This window comes from Euprymna scolopes, chromosome 32, assembly GCF_053919585.1.
Source record: "Euprymna scolopes isolate OS-2025 chromosome 32, ASM5391958v1, whole genome shotgun sequence".
In the NCBI taxonomy this organism is placed as follows: domain Eukaryota; kingdom Metazoa; phylum Mollusca; class Cephalopoda; order Sepiida; family Sepiolidae; genus Euprymna; species Euprymna scolopes.
The window spans coordinates 44858361-44882019 of record NC_136513.1 but is presented as its reverse complement, the minus strand read 5'-3'; the positions used below and the strand labels follow the sequence as shown (position 1 = coordinate 44882019).

General features: G+C 35.9%; 1 protein-coding gene across 3 annotated transcripts in view; it reads right to left on the bottom strand.

Annotated features, from left to right (window-relative positions):
* Positions 1–21821, bottom strand: part of LOC145256315 (lipase maturation factor 2-like) — a 178678-nt gene extending 156857 nt beyond the window's left edge. For 2 of the 3 annotated variants that reach the window (XM_080115045.1, XM_080115046.1), the window contains exon 1: positions 21487–21812. In XM_080115045.1, the coding sequence (XP_079971171.1) occupies positions 21487–21580 (94 nt within the window). In that variant the 5' untranslated portion in view covers positions 21581–21812. Of the gene's footprint in view, positions 1–21486 lie in introns of all 3 variants that reach the window. The other variant, XM_080115044.1, reaches the window with a different exon arrangement.
* Positions 21822–23659: the final 1838 nt, after the last annotated feature.

Here is a 23659-nt window from a genome sequence, read left to right as displayed (position 1 = left end):
ACTGCTTCAGATGCAGGGGCCCAAACCAATCCAGTGATTGCCTTTTGTCGTGGTCAACGACCCAGAAGCCTAGCAGACTGCGGTGTCACAAATGTAAAAACCGAGGACACCTGGCTCGCGTCTGTCCGGGAAACTGCAAGGGGAGGAAGTTACAGCGTCAGAATTCTCCCCAAATAGTCATTAAACAAGGCGCTACCTGCGGTGAGCATACACGTTAATGAGTGTGAGTAGCACATGCTTGTGAACACAGGTTGCGCTCAGACACTTGTGCGCAAAGAACGTTGCAACACTTGGAAAACAAGAACTCCGGTGCTAACTGTAGGAGGGAGCTTGTTGTCCTTTTGCGGAGAAGGGGTCATCCACATAAGCATCGGTAGTGGGCCTGAAGTAGCTGTGCAAGCTCTGATTATGGACAGGGAGCTACTTTGGTACGATTTACTCTTAGGAATGGACGCAATTGTGCAGATGGGCGGAGTCGTAGTAGATGGAGCCGAGAATGTGATGTTCTCCCAATGCGAAGAGTGCGTTTTCACAGCACTCACCCTAGATAAGCCCGATTTTTGTGCGGAGTTTGACCAGTGCACAAAGTCCTTGACTGTGGCTTGGAAGTGGTCAGATGAACTACCGACAAAGAATTTGTTCAATAGAGTGCCAGAGTACAAGATTTCACCCGGAGCTCGCATGGAGTATGATAGGGAACTACAGATCTGGATCGACAATGGATGGCTGGTTCTTTATCCTGAGAAGGCATTGGGGCCTCCAAAGTGTTTAATCCCATCCCTGGCGGTCGTCCAGCCAAACCAACAAAAAGTGAGCCTGGTGCTTGATTATAGGGAGTTAAACAAACACGTGGACCCATTTATGGCCCACGCAGACATGTGCGCTGATAATTACGGGAATGGCGGCAAACGGGATCTAATGTGTGCGTGCTTGATCTTTGGAAGGCACACCTTCAAGTGCACATACACCAGTAACTATGGCCTTATCAGACAGTTCGAGTTAAGGGGAAGAGATACTGCTTAACCTGTATGGGGTTCGGACTCAACGTGGCGCCATCAATTATGCAAACGATTGTTGACACCATTCTGGCTCAGGATAAGCACATAAAGCAGGCAACATCTGCATATATTGATGTGTACATGAATGATGGGGTTCTATCCACAACGCATGTAGAGGAGCATCTCTGCAACTTTGGACTTCTCAGTAAGGAGCCGGAGAGACTACAGGATGGCACACGGGTGCTCAGTTTACAGATCCGGGGAGAAGACGGTGTCCTGCATTGGAAATGAAGTTCCACATGCCCCGCGATGTCACGCAAAGAAACGCATTTTCTTGGTGTGGAAAATTTGCTGGACACCTTGTGAGCGGCTGGCTTCATGTTGCAGTGAAGTTCATGAAGAGGGGAGCGTCTGAGGTCACCACTGGATGGGACGATGTGGTACACGACGCCCCTCTCAACACAATGAAGGAAGTCCTCACCAGAGTGCGCAAGGAGGACCCTCCACAGGGCAGATGGTGCGTCGACAGCCGGTACCCGAGTGTGTGGGTTGATGTGAGCTCTCTTGCCACGGGCGTATCAATAGTCCATGACGGGACCGTGGTGGAAGATGCCTGCTGGTTACACCCAGAACGGGACTCCCAGCATATAAACCAGGCAGAGCTTGCTGTCATTAAGGGGATAAACTTGGCGATCCTCTGGAAGTCGACTACCCTGCGGCTGCTTACAGATTCTGCCTGCGTCCACAAGTGGATTTTGCACACCTTTACCGGGAGGGCCAGAATACAAACTAAAGCTACAAGCGAGATGCTCATCTGACGGCGGCTCGATACCATCATCAGGATCAAAGAAGAATATGCGCTGTCAATGGAAATCTCCCTGGTCAGATCCCGCTTGAACAAGGCTGATTGTTTAACAAGAGTTCCCCGCAGATGGATTGATGCCATTAGAAGAACCATCAAACCCATACAACCGGCCTGTGCCGCAGCCAACTGTTCTGTTCAGTTTGATCGAATCAAAGTGGACATCTAGGGATCAAGCGAACCTTGTATTTTGCCAAGTCGGATGACCCTGAAGTACGAAATGCAGACGTTAAAAGAGTGGTTGAGAGCTGCGTGGCTTGCCAATCTATCGACCTGGCATCCGTTCGCTGGGAAAAAGGAAAACTGGATGTCAAGAGCCACTGGCGCAGGCTGGCGATAGATGTTACTCACCACAACGGCAAGGACTACCAAACGCTTATTGACTGCGGCCCATCTAGGTTTGCGATATGGCGGCCGCTCCGCCGGCAAGATACGGCAGCAGTCATCCATCAGCTAAACAGCATCTTCCTTGAACGTGCCCCCCCCCAACAGGGATACTAACTGACAACGACACCGCTTTCACCAGTGAACAGTTCCAAAATTTTGCTGATGACTGGGGAGTACATCTATGGTTCCGATGTGCCTACGTACCAAGCGGGAATGGGATTATAGAGCGGAACCACAGGACTGTCAAAACTATCGCCGCCAGACCAGGCTGTGCAGTGTCTGAAGCAGTTTATTTATACGTGACCCCAAAGGATGCTGTATCACCCTCTACAGCACCGGCTGCCACATTGAAACGAGAGTAACTGGAGGGAGGCTAGAAAAAGGGGATGCTGTCTGGATCAAGAACCCACGTGGCAAATGTATGACTCGGTATGAACTTGGACGCATCACTGAAGTGATCAGCAAGCAAGCAGTGTGTCGACGGTGTGCTTCGTCACATTAAGGACTTACGACTGACAACACAATTGCGGCTACCCGTGAACAATGGGAGCGAGTCTGACTCAGAGTCAGGGACCAGTGAGACATCACTGGTTCACAACAGCTCCCTCAGAAGGTGATTGATATCAGTAGCCTCCCAGTGGAAGTGGTATTCTTCAACCTCCAGTCCGCAGACGAGATTTAAGCAAAGAAGAGGCATGCATAGTTCCCCTTCGGAGAATCGGAGAAGCACCCGGCGACAGCGATCATCACCCTATTGCCATTTCTGTGATCATGAGATCAGGAGGGAGTGTCACAGACAGAGAACCTACCTCAGAAACGGGCAAAAAAAAAAAAAAAAAAGAAAGAAAGGCACAAGATGGCGGCTGCTGTCTTTTCAAGTCTCCAGTCACGTGTAAATCTCTAGCAATCTGGTGTGGTATATGCAAATTAGGTGTGTCAGAAACAAAACGAGTCACTGGGAGGAGCGGGAGAAGCATTTAAGACATGCGAATAGAGAACATCGACATATATTTCATGTTGTGAACACCGAACTCTACTCGACTTGTGACTAGCGAACCTCTGACGTTTTAGCCAAAAAGTTTTGTTGCTTTGCGTTCGACAAAGACTTCTGATACACCAGTCAAGAATAACGGTTAATGAATGTAAGGTGGTAGTTTAGTAATCGTTAATGGTTACAGGGTGGAACAATAAAATTGTCGCCCTAGAAGAGATGACATGATTCCATTTCTGTTTGAGGAAAACCGGTTTACTTTTTTCTTTTGTTGCAGCCCATCTACTAGTTGGTCAGTTGTGTACAAATCCCAAGAGCGATAGGAACCTTCTATCGTATCTGAAAGTCACAATGTTCAACAAGCAAAATCAGATGCGCTGCTGTACAATTCATACTCTCTACACATATCAAGCCAGTGATAGAGGCTGAATGCGGCTACATTGAATTGATGTCAGCTCTACTACATAATCAGGTTACTTGATTTCTTTCAAGAAAAGTTTTAAAATAAATCTGTAGCGTTTTCTTTAGGACAACAATTTTATCATTCCACGCTGTAGATTGGGTAGAATTTGGATTATTGAAAGATGACTGCTCAACAAGAACTTGTTCACATTGGACTTGAAGGCTACCATTGTAATCAGCCGAGAAGCAGGCCAGTAGAATAGTCTTTCACAGGAAGGCAGTTCGAGGAAATAAGCTTTGTTCACAACATTTCTATGATGTATTGTCAGGGCTCCAAATGAGTTGATGCAGAAGGGGAAGGCGTTTAATAAGTACAAGAGTTGAGAGAACAGTCAGCCTCTCATTTGGAATTTTGAGAGGGTGTTTTTGACCAAGAAGCTCATTTGGAACCATGATGATACATAAACAATGTGGAAACGTTGACTGATTAGGATAGCCGACTAGCGAAAATAGAAGCAGCAGCAGCCGTAGGGTAGCCGACTAGTTTTAGACAACATGCGAGTGGAGTTTGATATGTAGCGACACGGTTAAAGTGTAACGGCTATGATGCCTGCCGAATATATGGGACCGGTATTTATTCACATATATATATATATATATATATTACACACATATATACACACACATAATATTTTATTTATTTATTTATTTATTTATTTTTAAAAAAAATGTTAATGTATTAAAATTCCGGAAATATTTATACCAATAAAAATTATTAAAGTCAAAATTAATTGACACAGTTATTAAAATTTATGATTATCAGTTTTCATAATCAAGCATGGATATAATTTTGTCCTTATTTTGCGAATATATATATATATATATATATATATATATATATACAAGTGAAATTGTCTGTGTGGGTGCACTACTGTCAATTTTTGGTCTACAGACTCAAAATTTGACATACGGGGTATTGAGATTTGGGAAAATCTTAAATTGGTTTTCGGCCAGAAATTTGGCTGTCAAGGGTTCAAAGTTCAATGATTTGACCTTTGAAAACTCTACCAAACTCCTCCACTAATTTTGGGTCTAAACACTTGAAATTTTAGGTGTTACTTGTACATGGATCAAGCTTTAATTTGATTTGAGCCCAAAAATCATAAATGTTAAGGGGTCAAAATTGTAGTTAAAGTTTTAAAAATTTGACCTCGCGGCCTACCAAATTACTCATCCAATTTTTAGTCTAAACATTTGAAATTTTACATAAAGTGGAATCAGACATAGGGCAAGCTTTTTAATCCGTTTTTGGCCGAAAATTTGGCTGCCAAGAGATCAAAGTTCAAAAGATTTGACCTTTGCAGTCTAGCAAATTATTAAGCCAATTCTGAGTCTAAACATTTGAAATTTTACATAAAGGGTATTCAGACATGCAGCAAGCTTTTTAAGTATTTGGGCAAAAATTTGGCTGGCAAAAGGTCAAAGTTAAGAGTTGACCTTTGCAGACTACCAAACTTCTGCCAATTTTGGGTCTAAACACTTGAAATTTTAGATGTAGGTTACCTGGACAGGAGTCAAACTTTTTATATATATATGTATATATAATCTAAATGAAATTTTAGTACTCACAATTTACATTTCTTCTAAGTAAATTAATCAATTTACTAAGGCACAACTTACCCTTTGAAAATTTCAATATTTCTTATGACCCATCACATTTTTTTTACATTTTCTATAATCATAATGGATTTTTATCAAAAGATTTTAAACAAAAGGTTTGTATTATATGGATTTTTACCAAGGACATAATAGTGCAAAACTGTTTCTGTCCGGAAAAAAAACAAAACAAAAATCATTTTATCTGCCGCAACTATTTTATATTAACAGAGCTACATAGAAACATAATGAGAAGGGGGAGGACAGATAAGTAGGACATGATGCAACGGTTGGTTGATTTCTCTCTTTCCAAACAAAGTTAAAAAAAAAATTAAAAAAAAAAAAAAAAAAAAAAATGAATAGGAAAATGAACGTGAAAAAATATTTTTCGTTTTTGAATAGCCACGTCCATCTCCAAATGAATAAAGGTTGAAAACAGAAATGTAGAAATTGAAAACGGAATATTCAAAGTATGTTTTTGCTAAATATTTTGGAATAAATGAGGCTGCATTTTTTTTTTTTTTAAGGAGAGAGGGGATATTTTCCAATGACTTCAGGATTAATTCTTTTCAGTCATGCAAATTAGAAGAAAATGAAGGTTTGGTATGAAAGCAAAAAAAAAAAAAAAAAAAAAATGTAGCATAACAGCCAAAAAAGGTAAAACAAGTAATTTTATATCAATCTGTACAATCTATGTTTTGAAATGGTTTTAGTTTGTTTTTATGGTAATACAGATACTAAAGTAGCTAACAAGAATTATTTTTTTTGTTTTAAGAATTACAATATTGTATTTTACATTCTTATTAATGTTATAGAATTTTGTTACATTAAAATAGTTAAATCATTTTTTCTTACAATTCTTAATATATTTGAATTACCTGCCTTTGAACAATAAGTTAAGATTCCACATTGCTGTTTTTATTATTTCAATATAGGCTTTCTAATAAGATACTATTTGTTGTGTTTCATTAAAATGATAGTTGACTCCCATTACAATATCCAAGTTTGATTGATAAGACTCCTTCCACCATCCTGAACTAAAGATTAAGGTCCGGAATTAAGATTAGAGTCCAGAATTAAGATTTGCTTTCACGATCTTTGAAAAAAATATCTCAAATTCAAATTAAATTTTAAAATAAATTTTACAGTTCACAAAAGTTTAGAACTATGCAGATAGTTCTAATATAGTACTTGGTAACAGTTATTTAATGTTCCACTTGTTTCTTTTTTTTAATCATATCACTTTTGCCGAGAGTCACTTAAACTTTCTTTAAAATTCTTAAAAATCTTCATGTACCAAAAAATTTTAAGTCTTGGCAAAAATATTTTTTAAATAGAGATTGAAACATTACTTGAAAATTAGTTCTATAATGATTTTGTTAATAAATAAATAACCAAACAATACTATAAGAATTTAATCTAAGTTTACAAAAATCCTATTAAAGGAACATAAAAACTTCCAGGAAAGCCTTTTATACCTGCCACCACTTACCAAATGCAATCAAGGTTTTGTCTGTCTCATGTGACTCAAATTAATCAAGTGATAACCCAAAGAACACTATTTGAAATTGGATGAAAAAAAACATTTTTTTAAAATGGAATACTACCATTAAAAAAATTTTTTTTAAATACAATTTGGATTTTTTATAGTCAATGTATTATTCAGAATCTGACCCAATTTCTGATAATATTATGTCTGTAGCTTATTTACTTTGAGACAAGTAGTACTTAATCTTAAGTTAGAATAAGAAAAAAATGGCTGACATAAGACGGTCATTTATTTGAGAGTCTTGAAAATCATTTAAAAATCGAAAATTAAAAATAGTGGTAAAGATACCCACCCAATAAATGTCACCATGACATCTTGGTGACATTTGTTATATATTGATCACTTTTTCATTTTATTTTCTATACTGCAAAATGCATTAAAAGCTTTGAATTATTTTTGCAAGAAGTTTCAAGTAAATTTTTTTGTTAATAAATTTTTTTTTTCCATAAAAACATGCAAGGGACTACACAAAAAATTGCAGTTCATAAAAGATTTTTTCAATGACAAAAAATGCAAATAATATTTTATGGTAAATGCATGGAAACATCTGTATAAAAAAATACAAATTTTTTAAATCGATTGATTTTAAAACCATTTATTTACTTATTTCAAGTTCTCTACGATTACATAAATGCGACTGTGTAAGTTAGTTCTTTATAGACTCCAAAACAGCTGAAAAGATTTTCTATCAAGTTCATGAAAGAATTAAAAAAAAAACTTGGCAAATATACACTGTGAACCAAGTACAAAAGAGGTAGATATTGAGCACTTGTGCATTACTGTTTTATGGGGGTACATTTTTTTTTTTTTAATTTCCAATTTTGAAGAACTCGTTTGAGGGGGAGACATTTCCAAAAGACCTTATCCAAAAAGGTCAAAATTTCATCCAACTTTTACTAAAAAAATACACTAATGTAAAGTAATTACAAAAAACATTATCTAAACACGTATTGAATTAAAATAAAATTTAAATTCTATCACAAAATGAAACTTTATCTGAACATTTATTGAATCAAAATATGGAAAAATCTGTTTTCCTAAAAACTCAGTACAATAATGACTGTTCAAAACTATACATTTTAATATTTATTTATTTGCGGACCTATTCTCATTTCCAGTTGTCTCACCTCGTTTCGGCCAACTATTCCTCTGGAATTCTTCAGATGATTAACCGCGACGGGATAGGAATGCTGAATCTTAACTGTATCCTTCCTTCCATAGTTGTCTCACCACGTTTTGGCCAACTAATCGTCTGGCCTGCCTTGGGTAGGATTGAAAAAGTTATCTTCAGATAATTGTCATCTGAAACTGTAGAGATTCAATGCCTCTATCTACTGAGCCACAGGCCTCGAAGGGCAATCAAGGTTGGATTTTTTGGTTTTATAAATCACCTGAGGAAGGCCAGAGAAATAGTTGGTCGAAACGTAGTGAAACAACTATGAAGATGAGGATAAGTCTGCAATCAAATAAATATACAAATTACTCATCTCACAAGATTCCAATAAAAAAAAAAAAAAAATGATATACATTTTAAGTTTTACATTTTCATATAATGAAAAGTTTCAAAAATTTTTTAATTTTATTTTTTTTGGATAACATTTTAATTTATCTCCCCTTCAAAAAGTGTTCTTCAAAAATGGAGACAAAAATAAAGTACCTATTTACTATGCCTCCCCACGGGACAGAGTTAGACACCAGGGTCGTTTTTTAACGTGGAGAAAAGGTACAAAAATAAAAATTGTCTCAGTCGTGAAGGATTTCTCCTCCACCGAAAGAGAACAAGAAACAGAAGTGCAGCATCTGAAGAACAGATACTACACTTTGATCTTGTCCCGAAGTTGAATACCAGAAATATCTCGTCTGGAATATTATTTTTTTTTTTTTTAATAGAGGATAAAGTCTGACATGGTAGAATACCGCATTTCCAGTAAAAACAAAAAAAAAAAAAATGGAAAAACAAATTTAAACAAATAGAGTTGCTTCCATTTTGGCTGATATATGGAAAAAAATCCAGGAATTGGATAGAAAAGAGTGGGTTGTTGTGGAATGTTTAACACATGTCACATCCACAAGTCTGGAAGAAAAGGAGGTGTCGTACAGAGTTCGCTTTTTGTCCCCCCCCCCACACACACACTTTTTTGATGTACGTTAAAAGACTATTTTATTTTTGAATACCTAGTTACTTAACATTTTAGAATTAAGGAATTGTAAAGAGAACCGACGCTCCCAACGATATGCACCGCATTAGTTGGCTATGAGAGGCTTTTAATAGAGCGACATTGGAATAAATTCCGGTAAATTTAGAAGCCACCTTCAGCGTCTGCGCCCCCCCCCCCATGACTCGAAAGAATGGGTGGAGTGAACCTAATTATAAGCTCGAATGAAGGGGGTGGTGGCACTTCTGACTCTCTGCAACAAAGTAGAATCTCATTTTAGACACGATGTTAAGTATATAGTACATTGAAGCGGCTGGCTCCCAAAATTTAATGATGTTATTTTCTTAATTATGAAAGTGCAAATTTATTCAGATTTTTATCGTTTTTTTTTTTTTTGTTTGTTTGTTTAATTACTTTGCAAATACTTAGTTTTATTTTTTCGGAATAAATTGTAAAGATAATTTATTTTTCAGTATATAATATGATTAATGTTGTAATACATCAATTTAATTTTTAATAAGCACTAATGTTTTGTTTCTTACAAAAAAAAAAAAAAAAAAAAAAAAAAACTTCCTTTAACCTTACCATTAACCTTAAAACCTGGCAGTAATATTTTTAGTTTGTTCTTATTTAATAATATTTACAAAATTAAACAGTAGATCCCTGTGATTGTTTATCAAAATCAGACAGAACTAATTTTGAAAATTTGACTCATTTTAGAAGCAAATCACTTCACTATAACCCAATCTTTACAAAGAATTAAGGTAATTTAATGACTGAAAAATAAATTAAAAAGTACTCGTAATTTTTTTTTTTTACCAATAAAAAAAAAAAATATTCAGAGTAATCCCCCTCAGATAAATATCAAGCAGTAACCTAATAAAATTTTGAAATATTTTATTAATTATTAGACAAAATACAGCATTTAATTTAGTTTATTTCAATGTAAGTTGTAACTAATAGTGAAATACGAAAATGAGCACAAATATCCCAAAATATGAAATCTTAATCACTTGTAACCCGAAGACAAACCCACAACCATGCACTTAACTGAAAGCAACAAGTCTTATAAATTATGTTCATGACAAATGATTTCATACGGGTTTTAACGCATTTCATATATTCAGATTTCGCATTTTTCATTTCCCAAGTGACGTCAGCTTCTGGCGGCAATGTTATCTATTCAACGTAGGTTGTTCAACATTACTTATATATATATTTTTTTAAAGTGATGGTTGTGTAGTTCCAACGAGAGAAAAAAAAAATGCATATTTAAATGAGTGTAGCCATCAACACTTGTGGGTTTTTCAGCCTTTTATCATTTTTATTTTTTTTTATTTTTATTTTTAAAAATAAAAAAAATAAAAGGCTGGAAACCCCACAATTGTTGATGGCTACACTCTTAAATATATATCTCGGCTGTATCGATTGGTTTCCTAGTTGTAAATCTAATGAAACTCACGTGATTATTAAAGAGTGATCAATGCAGGACAGACCTAGTATAGTCTGTCTATTATACAAACATTATTGGTTACATATGTGCATACATGTTTCAGTGGAGTCCCAATTCAGGGACAACACTTCAGACCAAAAAGAATTGAAATCTATTCTTTTTTGGTCTCATGTTCCTGAATTGGGACTCCACTGAAACATGTATGCACATATATAACCAATAATGTTTGTATAATAAAAAGACATATATATATATATATATATATATATATATATATATATATATATATATATATATAAAGCTGAACGTCTGTGTGTGTGTCTAGTCACGAATAAGCTCCTATATGGTTGACTATTATAGAAAACTGATCACATATAATGATAGAAGATGTATCGAGACACAGGAATGGGTATGTTTGATCTGGCATAATGAAGATTCATTAAAATTGTGGGATCTGCGTTCGCGCCTGGTCCATAAAGTATGGAAATAAAAAATTTAAAAATTAAAAAAAAAATGTTTACAAGTGTTTTTGATATAGATGTACATAATACTTTGATAAGCATGTTTTAACTTAAATGGGGATGGTATAATAAAATTGTGAGGTCTGTGTTCGCGCCTGGCCTCCATAGAATGAAAATAGGCACAAACTTTAATAAATATAATATATAATAATATCTATCTGCATAAGTATACTTTGATAATTATGTTTCAGTTTGAAGAAATATGGTATAATAAAATTATGGGGTATTCGTTCGCACCTGACCTCCATAGAATGGAAATATGTCACAAAGTTTAACAAGGTTTTTTAATATAGATCCACAGAATATTGTGATAAGTGTTTCAGTGGGAACAGGTATGGTATAATAAATTATGGGGATTATCTATTTTATTTTTACTTTCATCATATTTTGCTTTGGTTTTGATACCCCCGAATTTGAAGCTATCTCTTTACAACACTTCCTTTTCATAACCTATCATACTTTCATAAACCAGAGTCCATTTTCTGTAGGCTGTTTTTGAACGCAGTCAATGACTGGTACTTTTTGCTAGTATAGCCTTTGAGATTTGAAAAAAAAAAAAAAAATCATTCGACCGCCGGTTGAGTGCGAGGGAAAATTTGACGCAAAATATTTTTACTCGTCCGACTGTCTTTGTTTCAGTCAATAATAGTAAATAATTTTACAACAATTCAAGAAATTACCGTGTGTATAATCTAACAAGAAAATATTTGTTTAACTCTTGTAAATCAACTATTTTATTACTACAAACATTTCAGTAAATATTCAACAAAACGTTAAAATACAACACCAGTTTCTTTATATAGCATCATTCATATTATTGTTCCATAGAAATAATAATCATTTCTTCGGATGCTTGACAGAACGATGCGGTTTTTTCCTCTTTCAAATGTTCGTCTTTACTTTTGTAAACATGAAGTGTATGTAGTTGTAGCATCGAAGACTTTTTTTTCCAAATGAATTTCAAAATCAGAGCTAAATGAAGGCTTTGACTACATGTCGAATGTGTAAATTTGATCTTTTGTTGACATTTAGCATGACCACTCTTTTTTCAATATGATATTCCAACGGTCTCACAGCAAGAGATGAAAGAATTCACAAATGATGAGACATAGGTCATTCTAAGTCACCGCATATTTGAGGGTCATAAAATAAATGAGTTTCCCCCCCCCCCGTTTCTTTATTGAAGGAAATTTTATCAAGACTGGCTGGCGGGCGAGTGATTTACGACTTAGTTGCCCCAAGAAATTTTCAATCAACTGTGGTAACCGGTCTTGTAAAGTCTCAAAAGCTGTATATATGTATACATCTCGGTTGTATCAATTGGCTTCCTAGTTGTAAATCTAATGAAACTCACGTGATTATTAAAGAGTGATCAATGCAGGACAGACCTAGTATAGTCTGTCTATTATACAAACATTGGTTACATATGTGCATACATGTTTCAGTGGAGTCCCAATTCAGGGACAACACTTCAAACCAAAAAGAATTGAAATCTATTCTTTTTTGGTCTCATGTTCCTGAATTGGGACTCCACTGAAACATGTATGCACATATGTAACCAATAATGTTTGTATAATAAACAGACATATATATATATATATATATATATATATATATATAAATAAAATGGAAATAATATCTCACATTTTGAAAATTCTATCACTAATTGCTTGCCAGGTTAACATGTTGGATGGCATCTTCCTAGTGAGTGTAAAACTCACTACTTGTGAGATATCGGCTTGGGTTCTATTGGTTGAATGGCCACACTTTGTTCAAGATGACGTAGGTTAATTCCATAGTCTGATTTCACCGCGGTTTGCTGAGTCTGTGTTAATAGATTTTCTTGTGCGAGGCTGTTGCGCAAACTACTCGCCTCACATGCAAGAAACTCTGGTTTCAAATCCCGTTCAACCGATGAACCCAAATGAGGGCAAATCTAGTCTTGGACTCCTAGTTTGTTGGCCGTCATGACTTGTGAGCTGCAACGTTGTTTAACTAGAAATAATTATATCTCACATTCTGGAAATATATCTTAGAGAAACCAGGCATTGCCAGAAATTGAATAAGGATCAACGAATGTGCAACATTTCTAACTTTTTTTTTTTTTTCATCGAAATCGCCCATTTTCAATTAAATATATTGATTATCTACTCTCATCGGGAACCCATCACAGTGCACCGGAAAGAAGTTTCACATCTCCTCACTGTGACGTGATTTCTAATACATTGAAATCTACATTGCACTGTAGAGAACCTACTGTTGATTTTTATAAACTTATTTTAATATAATCCCTTAAATTAAAGTTTAAAATGCAAAAGTCAAGTATCATGGTCCGATTGAAGCATTCATTTCAAATAACCCAGCGGACCTGAACGAGAATCATCCCCCCTATAATTTTTATATTACGTAGTATAGTTTTCAGGGTTGAAGGTGTTTATTCTGAAAACCGTTCTTAACAGGGGGAGATTGGAGATGTTTATACTATGCTGGGTTGGGTTGTAAAAAAAAAAAAAATACCAACTGCAGAATACCGGTTAAAATTATAGGGGGGGGGGGTTCGAGTTCAGATCGACCCACAACCTTGTCATATAAAAGAACCTATTGCTGATTTTATATGCTGACCTCTTAGGTGCTGATAAAACTTCTCAAATCCACTTGTAATGTTAGTCTGTATAAAAAAGTGTTAACTTTGGTCAAAATCAGACTGCTCCTTCTTTAATTGGATTTGCTTCCATTATCGATACTTATCAGAGGTATTCCGATAACAAAAACTAAGAATACTCCAAAGTATATTTGTGTAAAAAAAAAAATCTGCCCAGACGTTTTGGAGTCCATAGTCCATTTCGCAATCTTCTGGGACCTTTTGGTTCTAATTTTTTTTTTTTTTTTCTCGAAATAAAACTGGTTCTTCAAAGGTTAGTTCAAATAATTTCACCTTCTGAAACATAATTTCCGTTAACAGTCCCCCCCCTTTATCTCGTCATTAATAAATAAACTTGTACAAGTTCTCATGAAAGATGAGGGAATTTCTTTTCCTTCTCTATTCCAAAGGAAAGTATCTTTTCAAAATACTGGGGACAGCCGAGAACCTTGTTCTCTTCTGGACGTTCCATTAGGAGACATTTCTGTCTATATTTCATATGGACGGGGTTCAAGAAACTTAACTGCTCGATTGGGAAGAAATTCAGAATTCAGAAACTGATGAATGGAAAATGCTAGAACTTGGACACCAGGGTCAGGAAGTGGGATTTAAAAGTCAACACCCTCAGAGGAGGGCCACTCTGAACTGTAAAAAGTGCCTGTGAAACCCCATCGGCATTCCCTAGTGTGGGTGCCTCAGGGTATTAGCCTGAAACTAACCCAGTCTCCAAGAGAGAAGGTAACGCATAATCTACTACATTATTAAAAAAATTTAAAAAAAAAAAAATTAAAAAAAAAAAAAAAAAAAATACCCCCCCCCCCCGCAATTCAATATTTTTAATGGGTGTTCACTTTCCAATACAATATTCTAGTAAATTGATACCCCATTTTGGAAGCATCGACTTATTTTGCCTAAATTTTGCAAATTTAGACTTTTCGCAGCTTGGCCTTGTCAAAATAAAACTTTAGAAAAGGCTAAATTCTGGAAATTTGGCCGAAAAAGTCGCCACTTCCAAAATGGGGATCGATTTAGAATGTTATATTGGAAGCAGAATACCCTTTAAAAATGTTAAATATTGAATTGGGGAGGTATTTTTTTTTTTTTAAATAATCTGGTAATCTGCTTAAAAAATGAAAAAAGATCAAAATTAAAAATTACAGAGGGGAGTATTGCTTCCATACGTGCGCCAATAAAATTCTCCAACTATTTGCTTTGGGAAGCGATTCATTGAAGTTTCTAAAAAGGTAAAATTGACTATTAGCTTACTTTCACTAAGATTCTGCTCAATGAAATATAAGGTTGATGCAAAATCGATATCGTTTTCTCACACGGTACTTTATATTATTTGTGATTTAATTCATCGACATATATAGACACATATATCATTTTGAAGCGCGTTCTGAATAGTGTTAGTCATTACTGCTCTCAATCTCTCCATTTTTTTGCAGGCTTTTTGACAGTATGGACAAAATTCAAATCCGCACAATTTTCTTGTTCCAGTTCAAACTAGGACAAAAGGCTGTCAAGACAGCTTGTTATATCAATGATGCATTTCGCCCAGGAACCACTAACGAATGTGTGGCACAACAGTTTAAGAAATTTTGCAATGGTGATGAGAGCCTTGAAGATGAAGACGGCCGCTGCTGGCTGACTGCAGTTGATAATGAACATTTGAACCTTAATTGAAGCCGATCCTCACAAAACCACACGAGGCGTTGCTGTTGAACTCGAGATCGACCACCCAAGTTGTTCGCTATTTAAAGCGAATACGGAAGTCAAAAAAGTTGGATAAATGGGTGCCGCATGAATTGAATAATAAAAAAAAGCGTTGTTTTGAGGCTTCCTCTACACTTCTGTGCAACAAAAACGCCTGATTTCTCAAGCAGATTGTGATATATGATGAGAAGTGTATCCTCTACAACAATCAGTGATGTTTGGCACAATGGATGGATGTCGGAGAAGCTCCACAACACTTCCTGAAGCCGAAATTGCACCAAAAAAGTTTATGGTGACTGTTTAGTAGTCTGTGGCCAGTCACATCCATCGCAGCTTCTTGAATCCAGGCAAAACAATTACAGCAGAGAAGTACTGCCGACAAATTGCCAAAATGCACCAGAAGCTCCAACGTACGTGCCCGAGATTGGTCAATATTAACGGACCAATTCTCCATAACAACGCTCCCCCGCATGTTGCTCAACCGACCCTGCAGAATCGGGCAATGAGACTGCCTCATCCACCATATTCACCGGACCTCTCGCCCACCGATTATCACTTTTTCAAGCATCTCAACTTCCTGCACTCAAAATGCTTTAAAATTCAAGATGCCAAATCCATCTTCAATGACATCATTGCTTCTAGAACTTTGAATGCCTATGCTAATATGATAAATAAACTTATTTCTTGTTGGCAAAAATTGTGTTGATTCTAATGGTTCTTATTTCGATTAACAAAGTTTATGAAATGAGTTATGATCTTTTGAATTTGAACATCAAAAAACATTATTTTTGCACCAACATAACTGGTCTCAAAGTTGATTTAAGATATCAAAACACGGAACCAAACGAAACAGTTTTCTCATTTGTTTTTTTTAGGCGGATCTGTATGAGAGTGCCAACCCCATAAAAATGGGTGTTTTACCCCTTTTAAGTTTTTTTTTTTTTCAACGATTATCATAGATTACAGACTTAATCATATTAGCAGAAATAAATTTTGAAAAAATAAATTTCATGATTTGAAAGGTTTCACTTTCGTGATAAGGTTCTATTGCATTGCTACCCGACTTACTGAAGATACCTCCAACGCACGCCACAGTTTTAACCCTCCTATATGTAACATGATATAATTAATTTAATATTATCATCCTATTACCATTTCAAAGAAACTTCAAAAAAACTAATATTTTTTAATTTTTTTTTACAACATACGAACATAATGAAAATGCTAGATTAAAATCATGTTCACATTACCCACGCTTTAAAACAACGTTCCTATGTAGTGATATTTTTGAAGCCGTAAACATACCCAGGTTTTAAAAATCTAGCAAAAATCAAATAAGTACAGGTCCGTCCATGGTTTTAGAAAATAAAAAAAAAGTGCTTGATCAATTATATTTATTTTTGAAATATACTATCTTTATTCTGTGACAAGTAGGTACACTAAGTTTTTCATTTTTGTTTATCACCATAAGTGCCGATCTGAACAGCTACCTTTATTTCAGTAAGTTGTTTTCTAGAAAAAAAAAAAAAAAAAAAAAAAGGCGAAGGTACTGTTTATTTTTCACCTCTTTCGGTAGTGTTACCCAAGAAATTAGGGAAGACGCTGTCTGACTATTACTAGCTTTTTTTTAATATACAAAAACGCATCTAATATAGAATATTGCTAAAATGGATGTTAATTTCAACAAATTTTAAGTCCATCATAAGTCAAGGTCATTAGTTACCCGACTAGGGTATTAAGACTATATGCTAAAGTTTTGATCCTCTTCTGTTGAAGAGGATCAAGTAGCACTAGTAATTCACATGAAAAAAATATGAGGGTTGGGTCACTGACTCAGTAGGAAAACCAGTATTGATATACGTCTTTGTGGTTCTTCCATTCTGCAGCCAGGCATGACTTGAAGGAATTTACTGAGGGAGCATTAACTTAGCCATTCCAAATAGGAACAACGTTACTATAGAAGTGGCCATGGGTGCCAGGATGATGCTGGACCTGCATCTTCAGATTATGTCCCCTGGTGGATGGGTTGAGGATTGGAGTGAACAAGCTATTGCCACAGTTGGGGCAAGGTCTGTGAAAGCAGACAATATCAAAACCCTTTATTATTTTCTAAACCTGTAATATATCGGCATGCTGTCCGCGGAATCTATTTTTTTTTTTAATCTCAGGCACCAAACCACAGAAGCATATTCCAAGTGTGGGTGGATAAGAGACTTATAAAGAAGCAGGAAAGATATTGAATCCAGAGTTGTAAACGCGTGTTTGATAGCTCCAAAAATCCGGTTGGCTTTGTTGACCTGGAATTCAACATGCTTAGTGAAGGACAGCCTTCGGTCGGCTAAATATAAGATTCTCACTTGTAGGGGTTTGGTTTCCTCTGAACCTGGTGGGTTCAGTTACATGCTGCAGGAAGTAAGTGTCCCTGATACACTCCACAAACTTAAGAAAATTGTGCAAGTAAAGCAGGGGTGAGAAACAAACAGAAGGGATTATTCTGAGTCTTCACTAGTTGATCTGACAGTCCCACAGCAAGCATCGGGGGGGGGGGGGCTTTGTTTGAAATTTTGGTAGACCTGAAGAACCTTGCCCCCCCTTTTTTATTTTATTTTTTTCAATCTACATATAAATAAAGTGAAACTATTCGAACGCAACCACCTGGTCTTCAAGTCGTGTAGTATCTGTTCTGTAATTGGTCCTTGGTCAATGTAGGGGAAACCCTTCAGAGACAATTACTATTTGGATACAGCCAGAGTGCCTCCTTTTAGAGAGAGGTGGTTTTCCTCCTCACATTAAGAACGGCCTTGTATCTAATTTGCTTTCATGAGAGGCTTAAAAGCAACGCCATTTTTGCAAGTCATCTTTTGTTTTTAGATTGATTACGTTAAATTTGAATGCTTTACACTTCCGGTTGCGTCATGGAGTAGCAGTACGACGTCAGATTTTCACTTTCTTTTCTGCCTTCACGTCGCGGGTTCGAGCCTACCTGCCTAGTAGCACTTTTTTTTTTTTTTTTTGATCGACACGCACCTACAAACACCTGGGTAACGCCGGGAATCCAGGCTGGTATTAAACAATCCTTAATTCGATAATAATATCAGTAGTTTGACAAAATCTTTTATTCGAGTTATATCGAAATTGGTTTATTTCCTAATTTTTTGGTGAATTTTTAAGTAAAGGAAACGTTTATACATTTTGAGGATCGCCTATTCATTTTGCACGTACCTAACTCACTAGAAATTAGAAACTGAGCACTCCATACAAATATTTAAATTTTTATTTATTTTTTTTTTTTTTTTACACTGTGGTCACCACTTATCAAGGCCCGGAAGCCACTCAGGGATAAGGGTTATTGCAAGTACAGTACGTTAGTGTGGAGATTTGATGAAGTGTTTACTTAAGGGGGCGGTTCATTAGGAATTTGTTAACGTTGGACTTGAAGACATCCAAGTCGTAGTCACGTGGGAAGCAGGTAAACGGAACAGAGTTCCACAGGCGTGCAGTTCTAAGAAAGAAGCTTTGTTCATGGAATACACGTTTTGATTTAGGCACAGATAAAGAGTGGGTTGGTTGGTTGTTTTTGTATTACGGCATATCAACCCTTTTCGGGTTATTTAATGCCGAATCCAAAGATTTTGAAGAAAATTTTTTTAATAGAATATATTTGTTGTTTCCACGTCGGTTTCTATTTAACCATCATAGTTGGGACCCTAACAGGTACTACCACTCCGGGTCAGAGTGGACCTGGGAGCAATGGTAATTAAAGGGTGGCTCCACACTCCAAAGCCCACAAGCTGGGGCCTCACCACTGGATATAGTTTAAGGTCATATCCAGGACCCCCATTGAGGGACTTTTACCCTCTGCAGGGAGGCAGTCGGCGTATTCTAATGCCCCACCGACAGGGCCTAAAGAGTGGGGGAAATTTTTTTTAAATAATCTGGTAGATTAGTGCCCATTCAATTATAATCCACTGAAAAAAAAAAAAAAAGGTGGCAAGATTCTTCAGGTCCGCCAAAAGTTTATTTTTTTCATTATATTTTAAACAAACGAACAAAAAAATTGAGTTATCAATTTTTTTTTTTTTTTTTTTTTTTTTTTTTTTACATAGAAGTTACCACTTATCAAGGCCCAGAGATCACTTGAGGATAAGGGTTAGTGAGTATACAGTAGTCAATGGGACAATATCGTAGTAATCATTAACAGTAGAAATTTGGTAAATTTATTTTAAGATACAATTTAAAAAAATGAAAAATTCTGGCGCTTCTACAGAATTGGGACGAGATTTTGTAGTCGATAAATGGAGTTTTCAGATAAAAAAAAATGGTTTCAACTGATTTTTTTTTTTTTTGTCAATTCTAATAAATTACAATGGTAGCTTCCAAATTATGCAGTCGAAATTACCTGAATATTACTGAAAAAAAAAAAAAAAACTAATCGTGTTAGCAGGTAAAAAAAAAATGGCGTCATCTTGTTTAAATCAAAACGGAAAATCCCTTTTGAACTGTTTTACAATCGTTTTCATCAAGTTCTATTTTTTATTTGGTACTTGATTAAACTGTACAAGTACCTTTTATTCTCTTTAATAAGTAATTTTCTACCTAATCGAGTTTCGTAATTTTTTTTATATAATTATGTTAAAAATACGAGGAATACGTGGATACTATCGTTTTCATGTTAAATTCAGTATTACAGTTTCCGAAATTTCGTCCCAACAGTGTAGAAGCGCCGAAATTCTTTTCATCTTGCAGCCGGTCGCTCCGCAGAAAGCCTTTGTAAACACGGGGTAACTGAACTTGAAGATAAATGAATCTGAATCACTCGTATTTTTAAATGCGACGTATAATTAATGGGCAATAAAGAGATGCCAGCCACATTTTACTGCCCCTTTGTTTTTATTTATTTTTATTTTTTTATTTAATTGATGGTAGCAAAAACTTGTTGAAACCGAAACAGTCAATTATCGAGGCGGGGGGGGGGACAAATCAAGCATTACAACTAAATAAAAATAAACTTAATGGAGAGGTGGGTGGGGGTGGGGGGACAGATAATTATCAAACTCATGGGTAATTCAATTCATTCAATAAAAAGGAACTTATGCACTTATATTACCGTGCTGAAATATTTTCAAAGCCATGGGAGGATAGGGCGTTGTGTAACAATTCTGAACTTCCACCTAACAATTTAATAAAAATATTGTGAAACTCGGAATTTAATTTGAAAATACTTTTTAAAAATAGCACGGTAAAGTACCACTAAATATACATGTATTTATGATGAATACGGCGGACCGTGCTGAAATAGCGTTATTAATTAGAAACCTAGGTACTTGTGCGTGCGTCTGTTAACGCGCTTTTTTTTTTTTCTTTTTTTTTTTTTTTTAAATATTATTTCAAGTTAAGGTCAATGTGGCCTGGTTGTTTTACTGAAGACTTATCTGATAAAAGGTGTCTATTCAGAAAGTCGTTCTTAACATGGGGAGGTTGGGAGGTTGTGAGGGGAGGGGGTAATACCCCTAAAAAGCAACTCTTTGCAGACAAGTCTTCAGTGAAACGACCAGGCCACATATTGACCAAAGTTAAATTTAATTTTTACATATTGCTGTTTATTAAATTGTTAGGTGGAAGTAGATAATAGTTAAACACTTTTCCCAGGTTAAGGACTTTCTAAATGTTATTTTAGTGCGGTATCAGATGCACAAGTACTGAAACCGGCGGATCTGAACGAGAATCCCTCCTCCCCACATAGTAGTGTCCAATCAATAAATCCACTGAAAACATTGCAAATAAAATTTGAAAAAAAAACAAAAAAAAAACGAATGCCATTCTTAACATGGGGAGGTTGGGAGTGTTTATTCCGAAAGCCGTTCTTGGGAGATGACTGGCGTTTTATAACTAGCCTGTACTTTCATCTAACAATTTAATAAAACAAAATGCCATAATAATGAAATCTTATAACAATAACAGGATCTGGATTCCGCATAAGCACCATAAGTGATTTATCGCTCAGTAGCAGGGGTTAAAAAAAAAAGTGCGGGTTTTATAAGAGCAAGTGCTTTAATGAGCAACGATTTTTTTTTTTTTTTTTCAGAAATTTTGCCGGTAAGAAAAAAAGTGCATTTTATTAACTAAAAATTGAATAATAGAGTCCCTCACTCACCTGGGATCTGGACGTAGAATGACGAAAAGGCAAATAAATACATAACCGACATACACCAGAGAAAGGAATCCCTCGTTGCGCGGACCCACGCCATCTTAATTGCGCGCTTACTCTCTCCCGGTATGACGAACTGAACGACTGTTTCTCGTGTTAAATATAGATAACAAAATATATAAATAATACCACTTCAAGAGAGAGGCGGTGAACAATATAAAAGTAGCGACACAGAAAGAGTTTGAACGAGATGTATGAACGGAGAGATAGTTGAGCGGAGGAGGAAGGAGTATGAAGGAAACTGTTGGTCTTAAATAGACGAAGGAGGCGTTATTTAAAAAAAAAAAAAAAAAAAAAAAAGAGACCAAAAAGGAAAGGGAGATAACTCAAAAAAATGTGTTCTTAGCCGACGCTGACGCATTTTCGCACAGTTATGGATTATTTATCTCCCTCGCACAGTAAGAAATGTGATACAAGGATCCGAAAGTGGGATCGAAAAAGTCAGCGCCCCCCACCCCCACCCGAGGACGAGAACTCTGACCCGCAAAAAACTGCTTGGGCTGTCCCGTCGGCATTCCTCGATAGGGGCGAGGGGCGCCTCAGGCGTGCCAATAAGCTAACCCCTTTTCAAAGAGAGAAGGCAAAGCCTGGAAACGCGGACCTCCTAGAACTACACAGGACCAACAGCTGTACCTTAGTCAACAATGAAAAAATATATATATATAACAATGGCTTACAATTTGTTGGATTTGGAGCCGAGAGAAAAGAGCCCCACCCTCAAGAGCAGAATTAGACATATGATCCGTTTTAATATGAAGAAAATCCAGTTTACCAAAAAGGCGAAATCTGGATTGGAACAAAAATAAATAAATAAATAAAATTGCCTCAGTCTAGAAGGATTTCTCTTTTATTGACCAAAAACAAAAACGATGAAATCTAATACCAGAACAGATAATACACTTTGCTCCTAGCCCAAAAGGTCAAGCCTCAGGGCCCTGGCTTGCTAAGAGCTTGAACTAGAATGATGATGCTGTTTGGCCCTAGGAAGTCATTCTCCCATTCTTTTATAAAGGAGCATTCATTATTTTTTTTTTTTTTTTTTTGTCATCTGAGGTGCCTCCGCCAGGAATGACAACAAATCCAATCACAAAAACTTTTTTCTCCCATCCAGATTGACCCCTATTTGGGTGAGCTGGATATTTCCCTGGCCCGTTAGATTGGTGTCTTGTTTTTGTAAATATATAAATTTTTCAAACTGTAGTATCTGTTCTAATGTTATATAGGCAGGTGTATGAATACATTCTATACGACGTACAAGTTATATTATGTGTACATATATGAATATAACGACGTACATGTTGAATATTTGTGTTTATCTTTTTCTCTGTATATTCGTGTACGTGTAAATGCGTGCATGTATATACGTCGTATCATTTAGTTGATCGTCTTGTGTGTATATTTTAACATTTATGTAACAGTTCTAACAGGATAGGATTGATGTGGACGTATCGAAACAGTTGTAGACAAACAGTTCTTTTTAAATAAACACAACATATACCTGAATTATTTACGAACATTTATTTTCATGATCCGGCCGGCATTTTCAGAGATTACAAGTTCTTACATCTTGGCTGCCTAAAATGATGCTGCTTCCCGCGTCATGGAAACCGCCTCTTGAGTCGTCCATTCCCTCTGATGTCCAGCTAACGACTACCTAGAATTTCCCCAAATCTACACACATCACCTGTCTCATTACATCTCACCATTACGTGTCTCAGACCAACAGCTGATGTAACCCCAATCTAGTTATTTGTTTATGCAAACAAAAAATCATGTTTACATCTATTTTCTCTTTTCACATTCCTTTTGTAATATTAATATATTATATGTCAATCAGTTTTTCACAATTTAATTGTTTATTTTTATAATCATAATAATTGATCCAGCGACCCGCCATCGCTCAAATCAATTAATAATAATAATAATAATAATAATAATAATAATAATAATAATAATGTTTTGACCATTGGCCCTGCTTGCCACAGTTAACAGATACTACGCTATGATCACAGCCTCAAGGGTCACAACATTACACTAATGCAACACATCATCTGTTCTGTCCTCAATCAGTGGCATGATTGAGACCATTTTTATTTTTTATCTCAATCCAAAATACCTT